The sequence below is a fragment of the Salmo trutta genome, chromosome 37 (assembly GCF_901001165.1).
Source record: "Salmo trutta chromosome 37, fSalTru1.1, whole genome shotgun sequence".
Lineage (NCBI taxonomy): Eukaryota > Metazoa > Chordata > Actinopteri > Salmoniformes > Salmonidae > Salmo > Salmo trutta.
The window spans coordinates 31,359,864-31,379,100 of record NC_042993.1 but is presented as its reverse complement, the minus strand read 5'-3'; the positions used below and the strand labels follow the sequence as shown (position 1 = coordinate 31,379,100).

General features: G+C 40.8%; 2 protein-coding genes across 2 annotated transcripts; one reads left to right on the top strand and one right to left on the bottom strand.

Annotated features, from left to right (window-relative positions):
- Positions 1–258: 258 nt before the first annotated feature.
- LOC115176845 (thyrotropin-releasing hormone receptor-like) lies at positions 259–6,277 on the bottom strand. The gene is made up of 2 exons (XM_029737178.1): positions 5,128–6,277; positions 259–1,121 (listed from the first exon to the last, which is right to left on the bottom strand). The coding sequence occupies exons 1-2, from the start codon at positions 5,908–5,910 to the stop codon at positions 684–686; spliced, it is 1,221 nt and encodes a 406-aa protein (XP_029593038.1). The 5' UTR covers positions 5,911–6,277; the 3' UTR covers positions 259–683.
- Positions 6,278–13,961: 7,684 nt separating this feature from the next.
- LOC115177355 (transmembrane protein 74-like) lies at positions 13,962–15,954 on the top strand. The gene is made up of 2 exons (XM_029738053.1): positions 13,962–14,112; positions 14,746–15,954. The coding sequence occupies exon 2, from the start codon at positions 14,808–14,810 to the stop codon at positions 15,651–15,653; it is 846 nt and encodes a 281-aa protein (XP_029593913.1). The 5' UTR covers positions 13,962–14,112; positions 14,746–14,807; the 3' UTR covers positions 15,654–15,954.
- The last annotated feature ends 3,283 nt before the right edge of the window (positions 15,955–19,237 follow it).

Here is a 19,237-nt window from a genome sequence, read left to right as displayed (position 1 = left end):
CACGCACGCACGCACGCACACACACACACACACACACACACACACACACACACACACACACACACACACACACATACACACACATACACACACACGCACTGAGTACCTGGCCTAGACCTCTGCAGGTAAAAAAGAGGGATAACAGCTTATCTTTTAAACACACACACACACACACACACACACACACACACACACACACACACACACACACACACACACACACACACACACACACACACACACACACACACACACACACACACACACACACTGAGTACCTGGCCTAGACTTCTCCAGATAAAAAAGAGGGATAACATCTTTCCCTTGTTATTTTTCCTTCGTAGGAAAACACTTTACAGAGATGGAAACTGTTGCTCAGTATGTGAAAGCAGTGAAAGCAGTATTACCTCGCAAATTAAATCTGTGTGTCACACAATGTTAGGACGGATTTAAACAATGCCTATAATTGGGTGCTTTGTGCTAAGATGGCTACAGAGAGGGGAGAATATATTTTCACCATGCTAGGTAAAGAAATTAAGCATTCCTTCCTCTATTAACAACACATTTTTGGTATTTAATGTTTGCCGTTGTACTGCTCAAATATTAAATCAATTCCTCTGCAAAAAAAATGAATTATAGAATAGAATTCACAAACTAGAGCCTGAATGGATTTACTTTTTCCGTCAGGGAGTGCTAAGGGCAACCCTGCCTGACAGAGAGGGGTCCTCGAATGACATCCTCTTGGTGCTGGGCAGGAACTGGTCACTGGGTGTGGGCGTGGCCAACTCATCCATCTCGGTAGTAAAGTGGTCAGGGCTCTCCCCATTGGTTGTGTCCTTGATGACGCTGTAGGTCAGGGCCACGCTGTAAGACGCCGGCTTCTCCAATCGCTGCGGACCGCAGTGACACAACTTCTTGAAGGAGGTGCGAAACTTCTGAGACATGGCGTTGTAGATGACAGGGTTGACGGCGCTGTTCAGGTAGATGCAGATGCGGCAGAAGAGTAGGAACCAGTGGTCCAGGTAAGCCTTGTCCAGGAAGGAGTTTACCACCACCAGCGTCCGGTAGGGCATCCAAAGGAGGGCGAAGAGTACCACCACCACAGCTAACATCTTAGTCACCTGACAACAACACATGGAAGAAAATCAACAGCCATTTTCATCAAAAGACATGGGAAAGAATAGAATTCAGCTTGACCGCTGTAAAAACATTTTGACACGAATCTGAAAAAAATTATGTTCCTGCTATGCAAAGAAAAGTGGTTGAAATGGGTCAGAGAGCACCCTCTGACAATTAATATCAACCACAGACTGAAGAGACGGACAAAACAGCATCTGTAAGACTAAACCAACAGAGCCTAGAGAGCAGTTTAATTACAAATATAATTATGATATGATCATGTTTATATTAAACTCTATCATACTTATTTATGTTGTGAGGTCTCACACCAGTGATGTGTCTCTTATTGGATAGGGCTAGGGAGCGACTATCATCATTACTCGAGGAAGATTCCTGACCACTATCCTTATTCAATTTTGATCTTTTGAGGTAATTCATCAGGCCCTGGTAAGTGGCATGGATTGCACTGGTTTCCATTCATCGCTAGGCCAGTTAGAGATGCGTGTGTTATGTCAGAGCCTTATCCTGACTTGTTTTGCTAAATGACCTAGCAGTGAGCATAGGTCCATCATCTGTCTTTTTTGTCTATGCCACTGAGACAGAAAGAGCCCAAGGCTGGCTTGGTCCATGTACAGACAAGGCTGAGGATGTGCAACCAAGGTAACCTAATTCATTACAAATAAAACATCTAAGATGTCTTTAGTGAGTATGTCTTCACACCCCAGAGTTAATGCTTGGTGGAAGCATCTAATATCTGTGGTTTTTGTCAAAATTGCTTACACTCAGTAAATTTGGTTGGGAGTCATTGATGGACAGCAATATTCAAACCTGGTCTCAGATTTTCACGCAAATTTCATTCAGGACTGAGACGGGACCACTCAGGAACACTTAACATCTCTTGGAAAGCCATTCTGGTGTGTCTTTGGCATTAAAATGTGTGTAATTGTCCCACTGAAAAATAGAAGACTGAGGCAGTTTTCCTCTAATTTATTACCTGGGCTTTGCAACTTTCATTTTTATCAGGGGTGAAATTACTATAGATTTAATTTCTTACAGGTAGAATTACATATAGAATCCCTATTCAATTAATAGGATCTCTGTGGACCTAATAGTAAAAATGTGTCCTTTTAACTTTTTTAATGCATTACCTTTTAACGAAGAGTCTATTGATGCACCCGTACCTCAATCTAAGTAACATCATTTTTTTTAAATCCCATACAAATCTGTCAGTTTAATCTAGAGATTTTTTTTTTCTGTCAGTTTAATCTAGAGTTTTTTTTGCATGGGCTGCATCTCAGTCCACCGCATCCGCCTATGTCAGCCTTACGCATCTGTAGTGGATGCCTTCCGCATCTGCGGTGGAAGGTGGGCGAGATACAGCGATGTTTGTCTGACCATGAAACATCCCGAAAAATTGGTCTTCTCACGAAACGTCTGTAGTGTCCTAACAGTTTGGCAATGGCTTGACAAACAGATGAAAACATCATGACTGGTTATGTTAATGCCACATTAACCTCTAAAAGTCTAAGCCATTGGGGGGGGGGGGGTGGGGGTGTATTTGATTACTTCAATTACTTCAAAGGGCTCCTGTAAGCCTGGAAACCTGCGCATGTTACATACTGACCAAACCGGACGCGTGCGTGCGTCCACGTGTGCCATCGCGCGCACATAGATTTTGTTCACCCACACCAGAAGCCATTAGGACACACAGGTTGAAATATTATTTTGGGGACAGTTCGAAAATAATTAAACATTTATGTAATTTATCTAGCTAGCTTGCTGTGCTGGCTAATTTGTCCTGGGATATAAACATTGGGTTGCTATTTTACCTGAAATGCACAAGGTCCTCTACTCCGACAATTAATCCACAGATAAAACAGTAAACCGAATTTGTTTCTCGTCATCTCTCCTCCTTCCTACAGGCTTCTTTTTCTTCTTTGGACTTAATATGGCGGTCGGCAACCAACTTTACGGTACATTACTACAACCGACTGGAGTGTGGATGTCAGTTCATCTTTCAATCACCCACGTGGGAATATGCTCCTAAAAACCAATGAGGAGATGGTACGTGGGTATATGCTTCTAAAAACCAATGAGGAGATGGTATGTGGGTAAATGCTTCTAAAAACCAATGAGGAGATGGTACGTGGGTATATGCTTCTAAAAACCAATGAGGAGATGGTACGTGGGTATATGCTTCTAAAAACCAATGAGGAGATGGTACGTGGGTATATGCTCCTAAAAACCAATGAGGAGATGGTACGTGGGTATATGCTTCTAAAAACCAATGAGGAGATGGTACGTGGGTATATGCTTCTAAAAACCAATGAGGAGATGGTACGTGGGTATATGCTTCTAAAAACCAATGAGGAGATGGTACGTGGGTATATGCTTCTAAAAACCAATGAGGAGATGGTACGTGGGTATATGCTTCTAAAAACCAATGAGGAGATGGTACGTGGGTATATGCTTCTAAAAACCAATGAGGAGATGGTACGTGGGTATATGCTTCTAAAAACCAATGAGGAGATGGTACGTGGGTATATGCTCCTAAAAACCAATGAGGAGATGGTACGTGGGTATATGCTTCTAAAAACCAATGAGGAGATGGTACGTGGGTATATGCTTCTAAAAACCAATTAGGACATTTGAGAGGCAGGACTTGCAGCGCGTTGAGCATCACAAATAGAACCAATCCACTGTCGCGCACGAGCAGTATGGGTGTAATGATTGAATAACATGTATGTGTACATTGATTTTGCATCGCTCGCGCACGCGACGCGAGCGGTGTGGTCAGCATGCTAGTCCACTCTAAAATAATTCCCACATCCATACAGTGCACTGTGCAGCGGCCATTTGATGAATGAAAAGAGACATCGGTTACAAATCAGCAAAAAAGTGTAAGGAATTACATTCTGTGATTGTCATTCATTAGGCCTACACTTGTAAACTGAGTTCACTGTCCAGTCGCATCTCCTTCTCGGCCACTCATCTCTGCCTTCACAAAATGTCACTGTTATCGTCGAACCACATCACATTTTGAGGCGTATTCTACAAGTTTTCTAGTCCATTCACTAATTTTCATGAGGGTGACATGCGTTAACGACAAATAATAGTGTAATATCCTACAGGTTTCTTGGCATCTTCGTTTTAAATATTGTGTTGACTCATTTTCAACAGGTATGGTGTACACGTACCCCAGTATTTATTTTGCGGTACTCTGTCTCCAGTCCCTGCTGGTGACAAGCATTCCCATAACATGCTGCTGGCACCGCAATACTTGATAGTCCACTCCTTCAGATAAACTCACACCCCTCCCATTCGCATGCTCAGTCTCAGGTGCTGTGTATGCTCTATATGTGTTACAAACTACATTATTCAGTGACGTGTGCTGTCAGCATGGTGGTGAGGCTTTATGAGTCTATACTAATGCGGTTTGTTGCATGTTGACTTGCTCGTGTTACAATGACTACCCACTGGTTGAATCAACGTTGTTTCTACGTCGTTTCAATGAAATGACGTTGAACTAACGTGGAATAGATGTGGAATAGACGTTGAATTGACATCTGTGCCCAGAGGGCAAATGTTCACTTCTCTAGGATGTTATCATGCACTCTTAGAAAAAAAAGGTCTTAATTATCTATAACCTAAAAGGGTTATTCGGCTGTCCCCATAAAATAACCCTTTGAAGAACCCTTTTTGGTTTGAGGTAGAAACCTTTCCACACAGTGTTCTACATGGAACCCAAAAGGCTTCTTACCTTGAACCAAAATGGGTTCTCCTATGGGGACAGCCGAAGAACCCTTTTGGAAGCAATTTTTGTAAGAGAGTACAGTATATTCTTGGGTTGAACACCCCAACTTCACGACATATCATACCAGTGCAATTATAAAACTGTTGAATTCCTAATCTAATTATACTGGAGTCACACACAAACACACTGTAGTTATTACACTGTAGATACACCTTTATAAGATAACAAACTTTAAAACAATAGTGGCAACTTACCTGCCTGCGAGAGCGGGCAGTTGTGCTACAGGATGAATTGTTGGTGCTCATCATCCTATTTCCTTGGCATGATTCTTTTTTCCACTTTTTAGTATTTTCCTTGGGGTCTGCCGGCAATGGGTTAAGGAAAAGAATTCTGGCGATAAATCCATACAGAACAGTGGCTAGCATGAGAGGCACCACATAGAACACGGCAAAGTCAGTGAAGTAGATTGGCAGGTAAAGATTTCTTGACACTTTGTATTCGCATGAGACCAAGGTAATATTGTCGTAAATCAACTCTTTCGTGTCAGACAGATAAAACCACAAGGCGCAGTAGAGCGAGGTAAAAGCCCAAACGACCAGTATGATTTTCTTTGCTCTTGACAGAGTGCACATAAACTGCGCTTTTATGGGGTGGCAGATGGCTATGTACCGCTCAATGGTGAAAGCGGTGATGGAGCATGAAGACGCGTTGATGCCCAAGTACTGGAAATAAGTTATGCTAAGGCACCCGATGTATCCGTACACCCAGCCTCCTCCATACAAACTCTCTGTAATATTCGGCAGTCCCGCAGCAGTCAGAACCATCAGGTCGGCCACCGCCAAACTCACCAGGTAACAGTTGGTGGGTGTCCGCATGTGTTTGGTTGTAAGAACAACTAGTATCACCATAACGTTTCCAACCATTCCTATCCCACAGATGAGGATCACAAAAAATATGCTGACCACTTTGTATTCCATGCTATAATCAGTCCATGGACCAAGCGTCTGGTTATCTGGATTTAAAGTAACATTTTCCATGGTTTAGTTCTGTACACTTCACTTGGAGGAGTAATTCATTTCAGACATAGACTTTACATTTAAAATAGCCTCAAGAGAGTTCCCTTAAAAAATATATATATTAGTTCCAAAACCAAGTCATTATTCAATAAAGTATTTTGTATTACTTATCCAAAATAAAAGTTAACTAATTTCATGAGGTTATGAAAGCGATATATCATATAAAATCGAGCAAAATATATTCGATTAATACGAAGACCAGGTTTGGATGTTGATGCTGTTTACCCATGTTTTAGTCCTCTTTATGCACGAAGTTAGGCAAACTGCCAGTAAAAGCAAAGAGGTAAAGTAAAGAGGTGTGACGTCGTGCGCTGCTGAAGTCTGAGAAGACAGCCTTCTCATTACGCACAGAGCTCCAAAGAGCGTTTTGACTGTGGCTCCACACTCTACCAGCTGTTCTGGTAGTGTGGTTGCAGCCAACAGAAAAGCAGTGTATGCATGCATGATAGAGCAGGGACGTGAATTTTAACAATGGACTTAAAACATGTACACAGTAAAAATGAACTATTTGGATAAAGCCTAAAACAATACATGAGTTAGGGTTTCTCAATTTTAGAAAACTACGTTTGTGTGAAACCAAATATATTAACCAAATATATGATTCAATGCCAACTGTTGTATTTGATTATTACCAAACCTATATTTCAAGTTGTACATTTGTAAAATCCTACTCAAATTTGACATTTCAGATGTATTGGTTATCTGAAAGTCTTGTTTGGACATCATGACATCACACGTGTTGTGTCTTTCTCTTACATGCATTGACCTCCCAGCTAGCACATAACGTTCTGAGAACTATATATTTCATAGAGCTTGGTGAGAGCATGGTTGTCCTATGGTCATTTTGCATTAAACCATCCCAACACTTTCCGGGAACGGTGCAGGATAGTTGCTTGGCTTAGGCGCATTATCAGCACGTTTATGGAACTTGACCCAAAAAATTATATATTGGTATTTCATTACTTTAACAGAACTTTTCATAAAAGTTAAAACATGGTTACATTTCATTCAAATGTTGGTAATGTTCTAGGAAAGTTCTCGAACTGGTTTGACATTGGGAATGTTCTCAAATAGTTCAGAAACAATGTTCTTCAGTGGGAATTTCAGTACTTCAACATAAACTTTTCCTGCAGATTTCATGTGGTTCTATTTAATGTCGGGCTCAACAGAACATTCAGAGAATGTTTTTTTCTTTAATCCTTATTTTACCAGGTAAGTTGACTGAGAACACATTCTCATTTACAGTAAAGACCTGGGGAATAGTTACAGGGGAGATGAAAGAGCCAATTGGAAGCTGGGGATGATTAGGTGGCCGTGATGGTATGACGGCCAGATTGTGAATTTAGCCAGGACACTGGGGTTAACACCCCTAGTCTTACGATAAGCGCCATGGGATCTTTAGTGAGAATCAGGACACCCGTTTAACGTGCCATCCGAAAGACAGCACCCTACACAGGGCAATGTCCCCAATTACTGCCCTGGGGGCAACCCTGCTTAGGTTCAGTGGCAAGCCAGCCAGCACTGAACTTACTTTGGCTTTCTGGTTTAACCTAAAAAAGTTACATCTATACAAACTAATATATATAAAACCCATTTTTTCATGTTTTACCAAGTGGATATTTAACTTTGGAATAACCTATCCACATTTTCAATTGGGTTACACGCAATGAAATCCATTTCCTCTTAATGAAGATATTAAGTTGGTTCCATTTGCATGAATAAATGACTCCAAACACTTTCTTTACATAATACTTTCACATTAACTGATTAGAATATTGTAACCAAATGGTGGCCATTACATCAACAGAAACCTTTCCAGGCTTTTTAGTATCACAGAACTTAAGCAGATATCATTTGAGTCAGTGCTGGCAGTGAACATATAATCATATAAATTTTTTTTTAAAAACTCAATACCTGAAATTACATTCACTGTCACGGGTGGCCCAAAATTACAAAGTGAAAACCACGCCCCATTAGGCCACGCCTCCAACTCTTATGATAGACTACCGCCACTACATTGCACCCATCGCTATGCAAGGTGAATGCGCATTAAGTGTTGTAAGCAATTGAGAAGCATCAATTCAATTTTTTTAAATCACATTGATCTGTCAAATTCGGTATTTGATTTCAGGCAAATTGAATAGGTTGAACGAACCAAAGTGTAATTTTGAATCACAGTGTCTAAATGACTAAAATGTACAGTACCAGTCAAAAGTTTGGACACACCTAATCATTCCAGCATTTTTCTTTATTTTTACATTGTAGAATAATAGAGAAGACATCAGAACTATGAAATAACACATATGGAATCATTTAGTAACCAAAAAAGTGTTAAATAAATCTAAATATATTATATATTTGAGATTCTTCAAAGTAGCCACCCTTTGCCTTGATGACAGCTTTGCACACTCTTTTACATATTCAACTCCTTTTTTGGGCAGGTACAAAACTGCCGTAATACTTCCGTTAATTTTTTTTAACCAGTACTTGTGTTCGTGAGAGTCTCCCCTTTCCACAGAGTGGTCATAATAGTTTATAAGTCAAACCGTTCAGACGCTACAGAAGTTTTGTGTCATGGTCTGACAAACACCGCTCTAGCTCTGCCACCTTTCACCACAGATGTGGAAGTGCCACAGTGCTAGTTTAAATTGACAGATTTTGATGGGGATTTTTGTATTATGTTAGCGAGATTGACGCACCGGTTCATCAATCGACTCTAGGGGGTTTTAAGCACAATAAATGTGTAACATATTTCATGAATTGGATTTATAACATAGCCTATCATACAAATTCGTAACATATGACACAAAATGGATGCGGTAGTACACAATTGGATGAAGTAGTACACAAAAAAAACGGGAAACCCGTTTTGGCTTGTGAGCACCACTGTCAAAACTACTGGCTGAAGTTATATATAAAGTTCAAGAGTGCATCTGTGTTGAATGGCTGAAACAGTGAACGCTGATAATGCATGAATTAATAAACGGTCTTGTCTGCTGTGACCCATCTGCTCCTGTGTGTCATTACTTTATTGTCATGGCTCTATCGACCCATACCATGTCAGTAGCGGGATAAATATATTAGTGATGTAGCAGAATATGTATATAGTGTATCCGTCCTCACAGGCAGAGTTCAGGAGGTTAAGATCACACATTTTCCAAAGTACAGATGGAGAGAGACGTGTAATTACAGTTGGACACCCTAAGCACAATACCTTCACTATAGGGGTTCAAAATGACCTCAGTCTAATATGTTATCGATACATATTGAAGGGTTGATTTGGGGCCTCGACTCCCAAGGCTGATGATGTGATAAATCTCTGGGTTGACGTCAATTCATTTGTATTTATTTATTTAACCTTTATTTAACTCAATCAAAGGGTTACTGGAATCAATATGTCAGGTTACGGCTGTTGTGACCTGGAGAAAGGTACTTGTTTCCAGTCTGTCTACTTGTTGTTTCCAGTATGTCCTGGGTGCTGTTACAGCAAAAAATAACAATTCATGTGCAAACGGCCAATAAAAATATCCCATTGTAAAACCTCACTGTGATTGGACATTTAAACATGATTCAGTAAGAAAATAGTTATAGTTCATATATGAATATACCACACCTTCTAAATAATAGTCATGGACACCGCTCACAAAACAAATGTGACTTGATCAGTGGAGTGTTCTCATAATCATATCGGCGTGATTGTGCAGGTACTCACAAGTATTATTAGAATGGCCTTTCACTGCCATCTTCTGGACAAATTACAAATAGAGGGACTTGGGGAAATGCATCCACCACAATTGTGTGCTTTTGTTTTGGTCAAGGAATGTCTAAAGGAATATGAAACACAACATGGAATTAGGACTCTTAACAGACCCAATTATACTCAAGGGGGATAATTACGAAAATTCATTCATCACTCACCACTGCCCCACCACTGTAACGCTGTGGGTTTTTCACGCTCAACAGTTTCCCGCGTGTAACAAGAATGGTCCACCACCCGAAGGGAATCGAGTCAACTTGGAGTCAACGTGGGCCAGAAGCCTTGTAGAATGCTTTCGACACCTTGTAGTCCATGCCCAGGAGAATTGGGGCTGTTTTGAGGGCGAAAGGGGGTACAACTCAATATTCTAATGCTTTATACAGTCAGTGTAATTTTAAAAACAGTCAAACTGTCAATTGAATCGCCAAACTGTTTTGGTATCAATTCAACTGCACTCTTGCAAAATGGTAATGTTATATTATAGAAGAAGAGGTAAACACTGCTTTTGTTTCCTTTGTTACTCACCATGTGGACAAGTTTCCTCTATTATCACGAAACATTGTTCAATTTTTGAACTGCTGCAGTCTCTCAGGAGGGTGGCTTTAGGCTAAATAATCTCTTGGGTGTGTTTGCTGAGCGAGTAGTCTGAAATATAATTAAAATGTTGGGGGTGATAGTTGACTGACTGTGATTAATTATTTTTTTATTACCAGGCAAGTCAGTTATGAAAAATATCTTATTTTCAATGACAGCCTAGGAACAGTGGGTTAACTGCCTTGTTCAGGGGCAGAACGACAGATTTGTACCTTCACAGGTCAGGGATTTGAACTTGCAACCTTTCGGTTGCTAGCCCAATGCTCTAACCACTAGGCTACCTGCCGCCCCATTGTCATCCATCTTAAACTGAAATGTGAATGTGTATCTGACTAAGTTATGGCAGGGTTGTCAGGTAGGAGTCCATTCATTTATGAATATCTATTTCATAAAAGCTTTGACTGTGATGTAATTATATTTTATGCTAATGCCATGAATTATTTATTACAAAGCCTTTTGTGAGAACATTCCTTTTCTAATTTAACTTTCAAGCTAAACTTCACAACAAAAAAATAAAGGTTGTTTTTTTTTTAATATATTTGCCGTGGTTACTTCTCAAGGTTTGGCTTGTTTCGTCCCCGAAAACGAATGACATTTGGCCTGAAGTCAAGCTTATTTCATTTGACTAATGAACAAAACCTATCCCTGCTTCAAACCTGTGTGTTTTCCATAATAAACAGCTTTCGTGAAAAAGTATGCTCTGCATACAAAAACACCAAAGAGCTGTTTGTATGACCTAACACTAAATCCCCATGACGTGGTTTGATCACAATAATAGTAAATATTGCTCACTCTAAAACCAGATTTTCAACTGTATGGTGTAATAATGTCATAAATAGATACAGTAAAATTGTCTAAATGTCACAAAGAGATAGGACTAATATTTCAGTTGCATAGACATTTAGGGGCAAGTCGTAGAATTGCACAAAATAGCTACCGGATAAATTAGTATGCAAAGCAAGCCACGCTATGGTAGAGGCCTTAGTTGATAGCATTAAATTAATTATAATGCAGAGAGTGCGGGTAGACAGAAAATAATAATCAATTATCCCTGCCTAGAAGTTTAATCGAATGAGCAGCATGAGTTAATGATTGTTGAAAAAAACGTTTTTTATCTAATTATCTTTTCATCAAAAGATGAATGTCTTCTTTAATCTGCCAATCTGGGGCACACACACACACACAGCCTTGCCTTCTTGTTTTTGCTTCCATCTTTTGAGGTGTATTCCTTCTGAAAGGCCTAAAAAAAAATCTGATTGATATTCAAATGGGAGAAAACAGCACTACATTGTGAGAAGTTACAACATAACCCATAGAATCCATGTCAGGGCAAGACCTTGGTCCAATTAGGACAACCATTCAATGAACCTTCAGTGCCAACTACTGAATATTTTATGAGCCTGTCTAACTCTTATCAACCTCTACATCCGCTCTCGGGTGCCCAACCATTTAGTCCTGTCTTTCATTTCTCTCTACTACTCTCTATCGCTCTATTATACTCTGTCCTTTTCTTTCTCTAATAGAGTCCCCGAGGTCATTTTATGTTCTCGGAATGCTCTAGCCACCCTGCCTTGTCCTCCCCTGAAAGACGGTGTCAAAACATTTCAAATGCAGCTAGGGTTTGCGTGCCAACTCTCCAAAACAATCTCTAAGGCATACGCCACTGAGCCACCTGCTTATTATTAATCCAGCAAGCATTGGCCTTTAGATGCCCAGAGGCTGATGCTCGGTCATATTTCCTTCCGTACACTTGGAATTGCTCATAAATGTAATTGAAATAAGTCAAATAGATGAATCTAATCATATATCATCACATGACATGGGCATGTACAGTGGGAGACTGTTTACTGTTTACATTAGCTGGTTAATGTTTAGTGCTTAGGTTTTAGACTTAGGGTTTATGTTCTATTTAAGTACAGTACAATGCCCGCACCTCCGTACCATAACAGATAACTAAATACCACAACCCATCTATTTTGCAATAATAAGTATGGTGTTTTATAAAAAGCGTCAAGATTGTTATAGTCCATGCATATTCTTGGTACATCCAGCATACTTGCTTGTAGATATCCTTTCCTATTTTGATGTTGTTTTGTTAATATGTTACTTTGTCTTTATTGTGATTGCAGCAAAAGGAATTGCCTCTTTGAGGACATGAACGTTTTCTGAATCTAAATGTGTTATCCCCTGAAGGTAACGCACAAGGAGTGGCCTATCCATGTATATAATCTACAGCCCATTCTACCTTTGGATGTGACAGCGGCATGAGACACTCTATGAAGATGCACTGGCCTCAGGGTTGCTGTCTTTACCGCATGCAGGTCAGTTGTAGCAGACAACAACTGATGGTCTGTAAGTCTTAGATAAGTACACAGTCATATACTGTATCAGCTCTGTTTCTACTTGGAATAGACAGCAGCCTGGTCATTCTCATAATGCAGGGTCATGATACATCAAGCCATGACTGGGCAGTATTGCTTCCCAAGCTCTGCTCTAACAACTGTCTAGATGAATCACTTTCACTCCTCTCTCTCCTCTCTCCTCCAGCCTCATCTGTTAAACGGTAGCTTATTGGGCCATGGGCCAAAGTCCTTCACCCTGTACTGCTTCTGGTCTGCTGCTGGCAGCGTGTGACTGGGCAATTCTGTCTGATGCTGTTGTCTGTTTGTGCTCTGGAATGTATAGTTGGCTCTCTTGATATTTGCATGGCCTCAATAGCTTTGAATTGTGGTGCATGGGACACAGCTGCGTAAAGGGATAGGGTTATACTAACAAATATGCGGGTGGAGGTGACAATGGCATCAATTGAAATGCAAAGTGTTGCCATTCAGAAAAATCATTGTACTGTATCTTTTGGATTGCTTTAAAGCTTTACAAAGATGAAGATGGACTCATAATATGCGAATGAATCAATGAATCAATGACATGTACTAATATTTTCAGGGCTAGCTCTCTAGATTAAACATGGATTAAATTATGCCTTTGACATAGTGACCACTAATCTTCCATGGGGCCAGGGCACAGATTGTTGGGTCAATAACGAAAGGTTACTGGATCGAGAATCACCGAGTCAACAATGTAAAAATCTGTCATTCTGCCCCTGAGCAAGGCAGTTAACCCCCAACAACTACTGCTCCCCTGGCGCCGATGACGTGGACGTCGATTAAGGCAGCCACCCGCGTCTCTCTGATTCAGAGGGGTTAGGTTAATTGCGGAAGACATTTCAGTTGAAACTGTTCAGTTGTACAATTGACTAGGTATCCCCCTTTCCTTTTCTCCCATGTGGATCAGTTGACAATTCACTGTAAACTGGCTATTGGTTTAGGCCTATGCATGTTTTCACTTGATGCAAACAAGCATCTACACGAAGTACACATCTTGAGAAGATTATTAACACAGCTCTAGTAACGTTCATTGACATTTGATCAAATAAACGATATCGAATTTCCATAAGGTTGATACTTTAGGGGCAAAATATAATTTTTTTATACAAGTCTATATGGACTTCAAATGCAGAGGTCCATAAGAATGAAATCCTCTCTGGTGTGTGTTTATTTGAATGCACACCGATGTAATCTGCGTCTGTTCAAGGGTACCCGGGCTAGCCAGCTCATTTCAGCACCATAGCGAGGCAGCTTAAACCTTGCGTGAGAGGGAGGGACTACAGCGAAAATCTTTCCTCTCAAGCAGACGAGGACTCGAGGCTACGTTTTCAGTTTCGTTAAAGGCATTTAGTCCTCGATCTTTTATGATTCCGCTATACAAAGTATTCTGGCATATGAAGACAATTCGACATAATGAATTCTAAAGAAGTAAGTGCTTTTATATGATTTATTTCCTGAAATACAGTCGTTTATATTAGCTGAGCGCACTAAGCAGATGCACTGTGGCTATAGGGAAGACTATGCATGCTCCAAATACACATCGCAAAAACGATCACGTTATTTGATTCATCTTCAACACGCAAGGCGTGGAAAGCCTTTTATCTACTTCAAACCCATCCCATTTCCCGCACAAAGCAGCCTACTGAAATGATTTATCTCCATAACAGCCTATTATTGGAAGTTGTATGTTCCCTATGATACAGTTATGTACACTTCTCATGACTAGGTATAGTGAAGGGGGTGTTCTTCCATAATATGATATACATTATGTTTGAAAAATAATTACAGATAATCGGGTTTAAGGGGATTGCACACTAATTGGATACTGCTAATCTGTCACTTTAATCGCTTTGTATACGTGGAGCAAATTACTTAAACCCAAACAATTGTACATTTTTAGGCTAAGTATTTCTGATAACATCATGAGCATACTTGCCCAAAATGCGCTTGAAGCGCCAAAAATTACGCACAGGTGGCTGCTGTTTTCCTAATGAAATAATTTGATAGTTTTTAATAATCAGGCCCTATGTGACATCTGCTTTGTCAATTATTTCTCATCAGGGATGCTGCGGACTCAGAACGCCGTGGGGAAATAATTGAAGTGAACCAGTGGAAAGAATCGAATGGCTTCTGTAGAGCTTCTTTATATAGATGAAGGAAGAGGCAGACAACCCGATCCTCCCTGCGTCCTTGACTGGCCTTCCAATCCGGTTCATGTTCCTAAAGCGAGCAGTTTAGCCGGAGGGGCGCTCTCTATCTCAGCTCCGGTCTGCAAAGGACTGTGTAATTCAGCACCAAGGACGGTTCCCCTTAACGGAGGTCCGCATTTCAAACACGGTCACCCTGCGGTGGAGAAGGTCAGAGTGTGCTGCGACGAGGAATCAGAGACATCTTTCACCTATGTCGACGAGAATGTGAATTTGCGCCTGGCAAACCCTGGGAAAAGTGGGGAAAGTATCCACAAATCCTGGTGTAGGCCTAATGACTGTGCGAGCGACATTCGGCCCGAGGGATTGCATGAGCTCTCCCTAATGTCAGATGATGATCTCGCATCCGAAAGTTCGGGGGCATCTGTAGATTACGGTTTTATAAGCGCGGTCACTTTCCTAGTCACTGGGATCTCGTTAGTGATTATATCCTATGCAGTCCCTCGCGAGGTCAAAGTGGACCCGGAGAGTGTGTCCGCGAGGGAGATGGAGAGGCTTGAAATCGAAAGTGCCAGGGTAGGGGCACACCTGGATAGATGCGTGATAGCGGGGCTTTGTCTACTGACGCTGGGCGGGGTAGTGCTGTCCACTCTGCTAATGATATCTATGTGGAAGGGAGAGATGTACAGGAGAAAAGCCTTTGCATATTCCAAGCACTCAGCGAAACTATACGGCTCCATCATTTTAAAAACGAGGTCTAGCCCTAGTCGGTCGTCCGCACACCTGTCTATGAAGGAAGAGATAGAGGAGACCTTGAATTAAAATGATAACCAGTTGATAAAATACTTTGTCTTGTGTTACTAAGCCAGAGCGACACAATAACGCATGATGCAGGTTCTCCAGACACAAAGCGTGTAACCTGAACACAGCAGTCGGTCTACCTACAGTTACATTAGCATAACTGTTCAAATATTCATTCGTTTTAATATCCAAGATTATGAAGTATACATTGTCTTATAGTATTATCTCCATATAATTTAATGGCCTATTTAACCAGGTAAGCAAATTGCCAAAATGATACAGAATGAAAAAGCATGACAACAAAAATAAAAAATAAAAAACATCGACTTTTTTTTTTACTTGTTTTTGGAAATGGAAAATGCTGGGTCACGTTTTTCATAAATCAATCTCTGAGAGGTTTCATTTATTATTAAGGTGATACATTTTTTATGTGAAAGTGCCCGACAGTCAGTAATATGATGCATACACGCATTTTAGAGGGAAAAGTGTCTGTCCCATGAGTTTAGAAAGTGAGATGTATTAGCCTAGTCTAGTGCACTATATCAAATCTGATATGACAAAATCTGCTCAGTGGTGCACATGCTAACATCCAATGGTGCACATGCTAACATCCACCTACTTCCTCAATGCAGGTGAGCATAATTCTCACTGTGGTTTCTCACTGTGTGTGTATGTGTGTGTGTGTACGGAGGGGGGCCACATAATCACACATGAAAGACTTGCCCCAGTTTATAAAGCTGTCCTGCCCTGTATTGTACTGCGCTGTATTGTACTGTACACTTCAAATAACCTACTTCTAATGTACTGTACCTGCAGTATATGCAATTATCATACTTGAATGATCACGCAACATGAGAACTCACTGGATCACAATACAACAATGTAATTAATAGGTATCTTTAAGAGAAATAGGCTTTTATTTATAGGCTAAGGCCTACGCTACTAATGTTTTTATTATAGGCTACTAATGGACATACATCCTACAACACTCTAAACCATATTGTATTCCCTTGAGTAGTCTCAGATATGCCTTTAAAATGTTACTGGAAGAGGGATCTATTTCTTTTAACAAACCAGAAATGATGGGTGCAACAAAAACAGGAAATGTTCTATTCAGTTCATAGAACTGTTGGTTGAGAATTAGTTTGTCAATGGTGAAGTGAGACACATCACCGCTGTCATTTGCGACCGTCTCTGTATTGTAGGCTTACCACAGTAGCCTATAAGACAAGAGGCATCAAAGGAGACTTGTTACCTTGAGAATGGTTCCATGATTTCAATTCTTCAAAGCCTTTATTCACAATCACACGTGTTTGCCTCCAGGGAAAATATGCTTGTTGGTTATCACTAGAAACAGCTCATTCACGTTGTCATTTTGTGGGGGCAAATTCATGTCGTTGGCTATTAATTATACTCGTCATGTGTTTTTCCACTCCACTGTTCGATCATGCATATACGGTAATGGAATAAAATATACACCCCAAGAATTACAGCAACATGGGTAAGACTGTTGTTACTATCACTGTAATGAGACCCTACAGTCTCGAGAACATCTTCTTTTGTGACAATTGCACAGTTATGGTTCATGTATGGTACAGTAATACTACATAAATGTACCGGCAGTGGAACTGTACCGTAGCAGATTGATGGTCACACATAAACTCTTCAACTCAATGCATTACTTGACACCTGTCCTAAGTACCTTTAACATCGCGCAACCTAGCCTAGCTGGATTCGATTTTTAGCAGACGGTCTTATCCATAGGAATTTACAGTAGTGACTGCATACATTTTCAAATTTGTTTGTACTGGTCCCCAGTGGGAATTGAATCCAGAACCCCGGCATTGCAAGTGCAATGCGCTACCAACTGAGCTACACGGGACGGCAAGTTTGTCTCAGTCTAAATCCCTCCAGTGGAAAAGCACTATCACTTTTCTGGTTCACTCTTCCTTCTTCACCTAGGATGCATCCCCAATCATTTCTCCTTTATTTTGAAGTGTGCACTTCCCTTAATTGATTTGACAGGAAATGACAGTCATAAGACACTCCTCTAGCCCATGCCTACACCAATCCAATGCTTTTAAATTTGTGGGGAGTAGTGACCGTGAACACACTTCAGGAAGAAGGAGAGATTATTGGAACATACTCCATATTCTCTGGTCACACAGGAGTAATGGGAAAAAGTATCTGCACCAGAGAAACGGCTGTTTTGGTAGTTAAAGGAGAATAAAATGCCAAATCAGAGAGCTTTCCAGAAAGTTATATATAAAATATATATATATTTCTGTACATCCAAGAATAATATGTTTGGAGGCAAGGAGATGAAGAGGGGAGAGGCCACAAAGATACAAGGAAACATAATAGAGAATGCTACCTCAATTTCACATCCTTTCTCTTCGCCTCCTCGATTCCCCGCATTCTATCCCTTCGCCTTCCTCCCGACAATAAAGGAAGAGAAGGTCTAAGGTCCCTCCCGTCTGACTTTACTCTCCAATACACTTTCAAAAGGAGGCGAGGTGGAGGACGTGAGCGATCCCTTCCTCCTTGTTGATGTTGAGCTGTAGAGCTCCCACCATGCCCCCATCTCTCTGCCATCCAAATGTCTCTAAGGGATATGATCAGGGATTTGCTCAGTTCGACGGCATTTTACAAGTCAAGCTCAAGTGTATTTCCAGAGGTTTCATGCATAAGCTCTTTATCGGTGAGAGAGCGCTTCGCAGCTAAGGCACACTGATTGGTATTTTGTAGATCCCTGTGTTAGAAGATCTTCCACGGTAAGACAGGATCAGAGACAAAAGAGAGGGGCCGAGCTGCCATTTGCATTCATTTCCCAAGTGTACTACACGCTAACGTGTTGTCCTTTATGTTAATTGACCAGTGTGTGTGTGTCTGCATGTGTCTGTGTGTGTACGCATGCATGGGGGTTCATGCGCATGGCTATATGGGTGTGCATGTGTGTGTGTATCTGTGTGAGGGTGAGACAGGCAGAGATTACTTGCCTCTGCCATACAACTGATTTATATGGCTTTTGTGAGGTGAGCTCATCCCTTCATCTCAGGCGTATGGTAAGCGACTCAGGAAAAGTTTCCATTTCTATTGATTGCTCATGAGGGGCACACTAAAGGCAAACACTCCAGGGACGTGACTTCACTCTTGGCCACTCTCACCAGCCTTTCTCAGAGGGGTTATTTTTAACAAGAGTGCATAATGCATTTTCTGGAACGCTTACAAGCTGTTATTTACATTAGTTGGAGTATCTTATTGTATTGTGAATTTAGTCCAGTAAGCTTCTTGCTCAGAATACACTACTAAGCCGTGCTGAGTTTTTCATTTAGAATGCATCGATTTCCATTGTTCAGCCCATGTAGGCCCTCTTGCATATTTTTCATGTTTGCATGAAATTAGTTCTAATGCTTTTTGGAAATCCAGGTTTATGTTGACATGATCTCTTAAAGCACACCTCACTTTGAATCATACCCCCTCCTCTGTGCCCTTCTATTTCGGAATACTCAGTGCTTCAGCAATGTATTATATAGCGTTTTAGATAGACATTCTTAAGAGCGAAAGGCAACACGTGCAGCTCCATGTCAAAATGATTTACACTT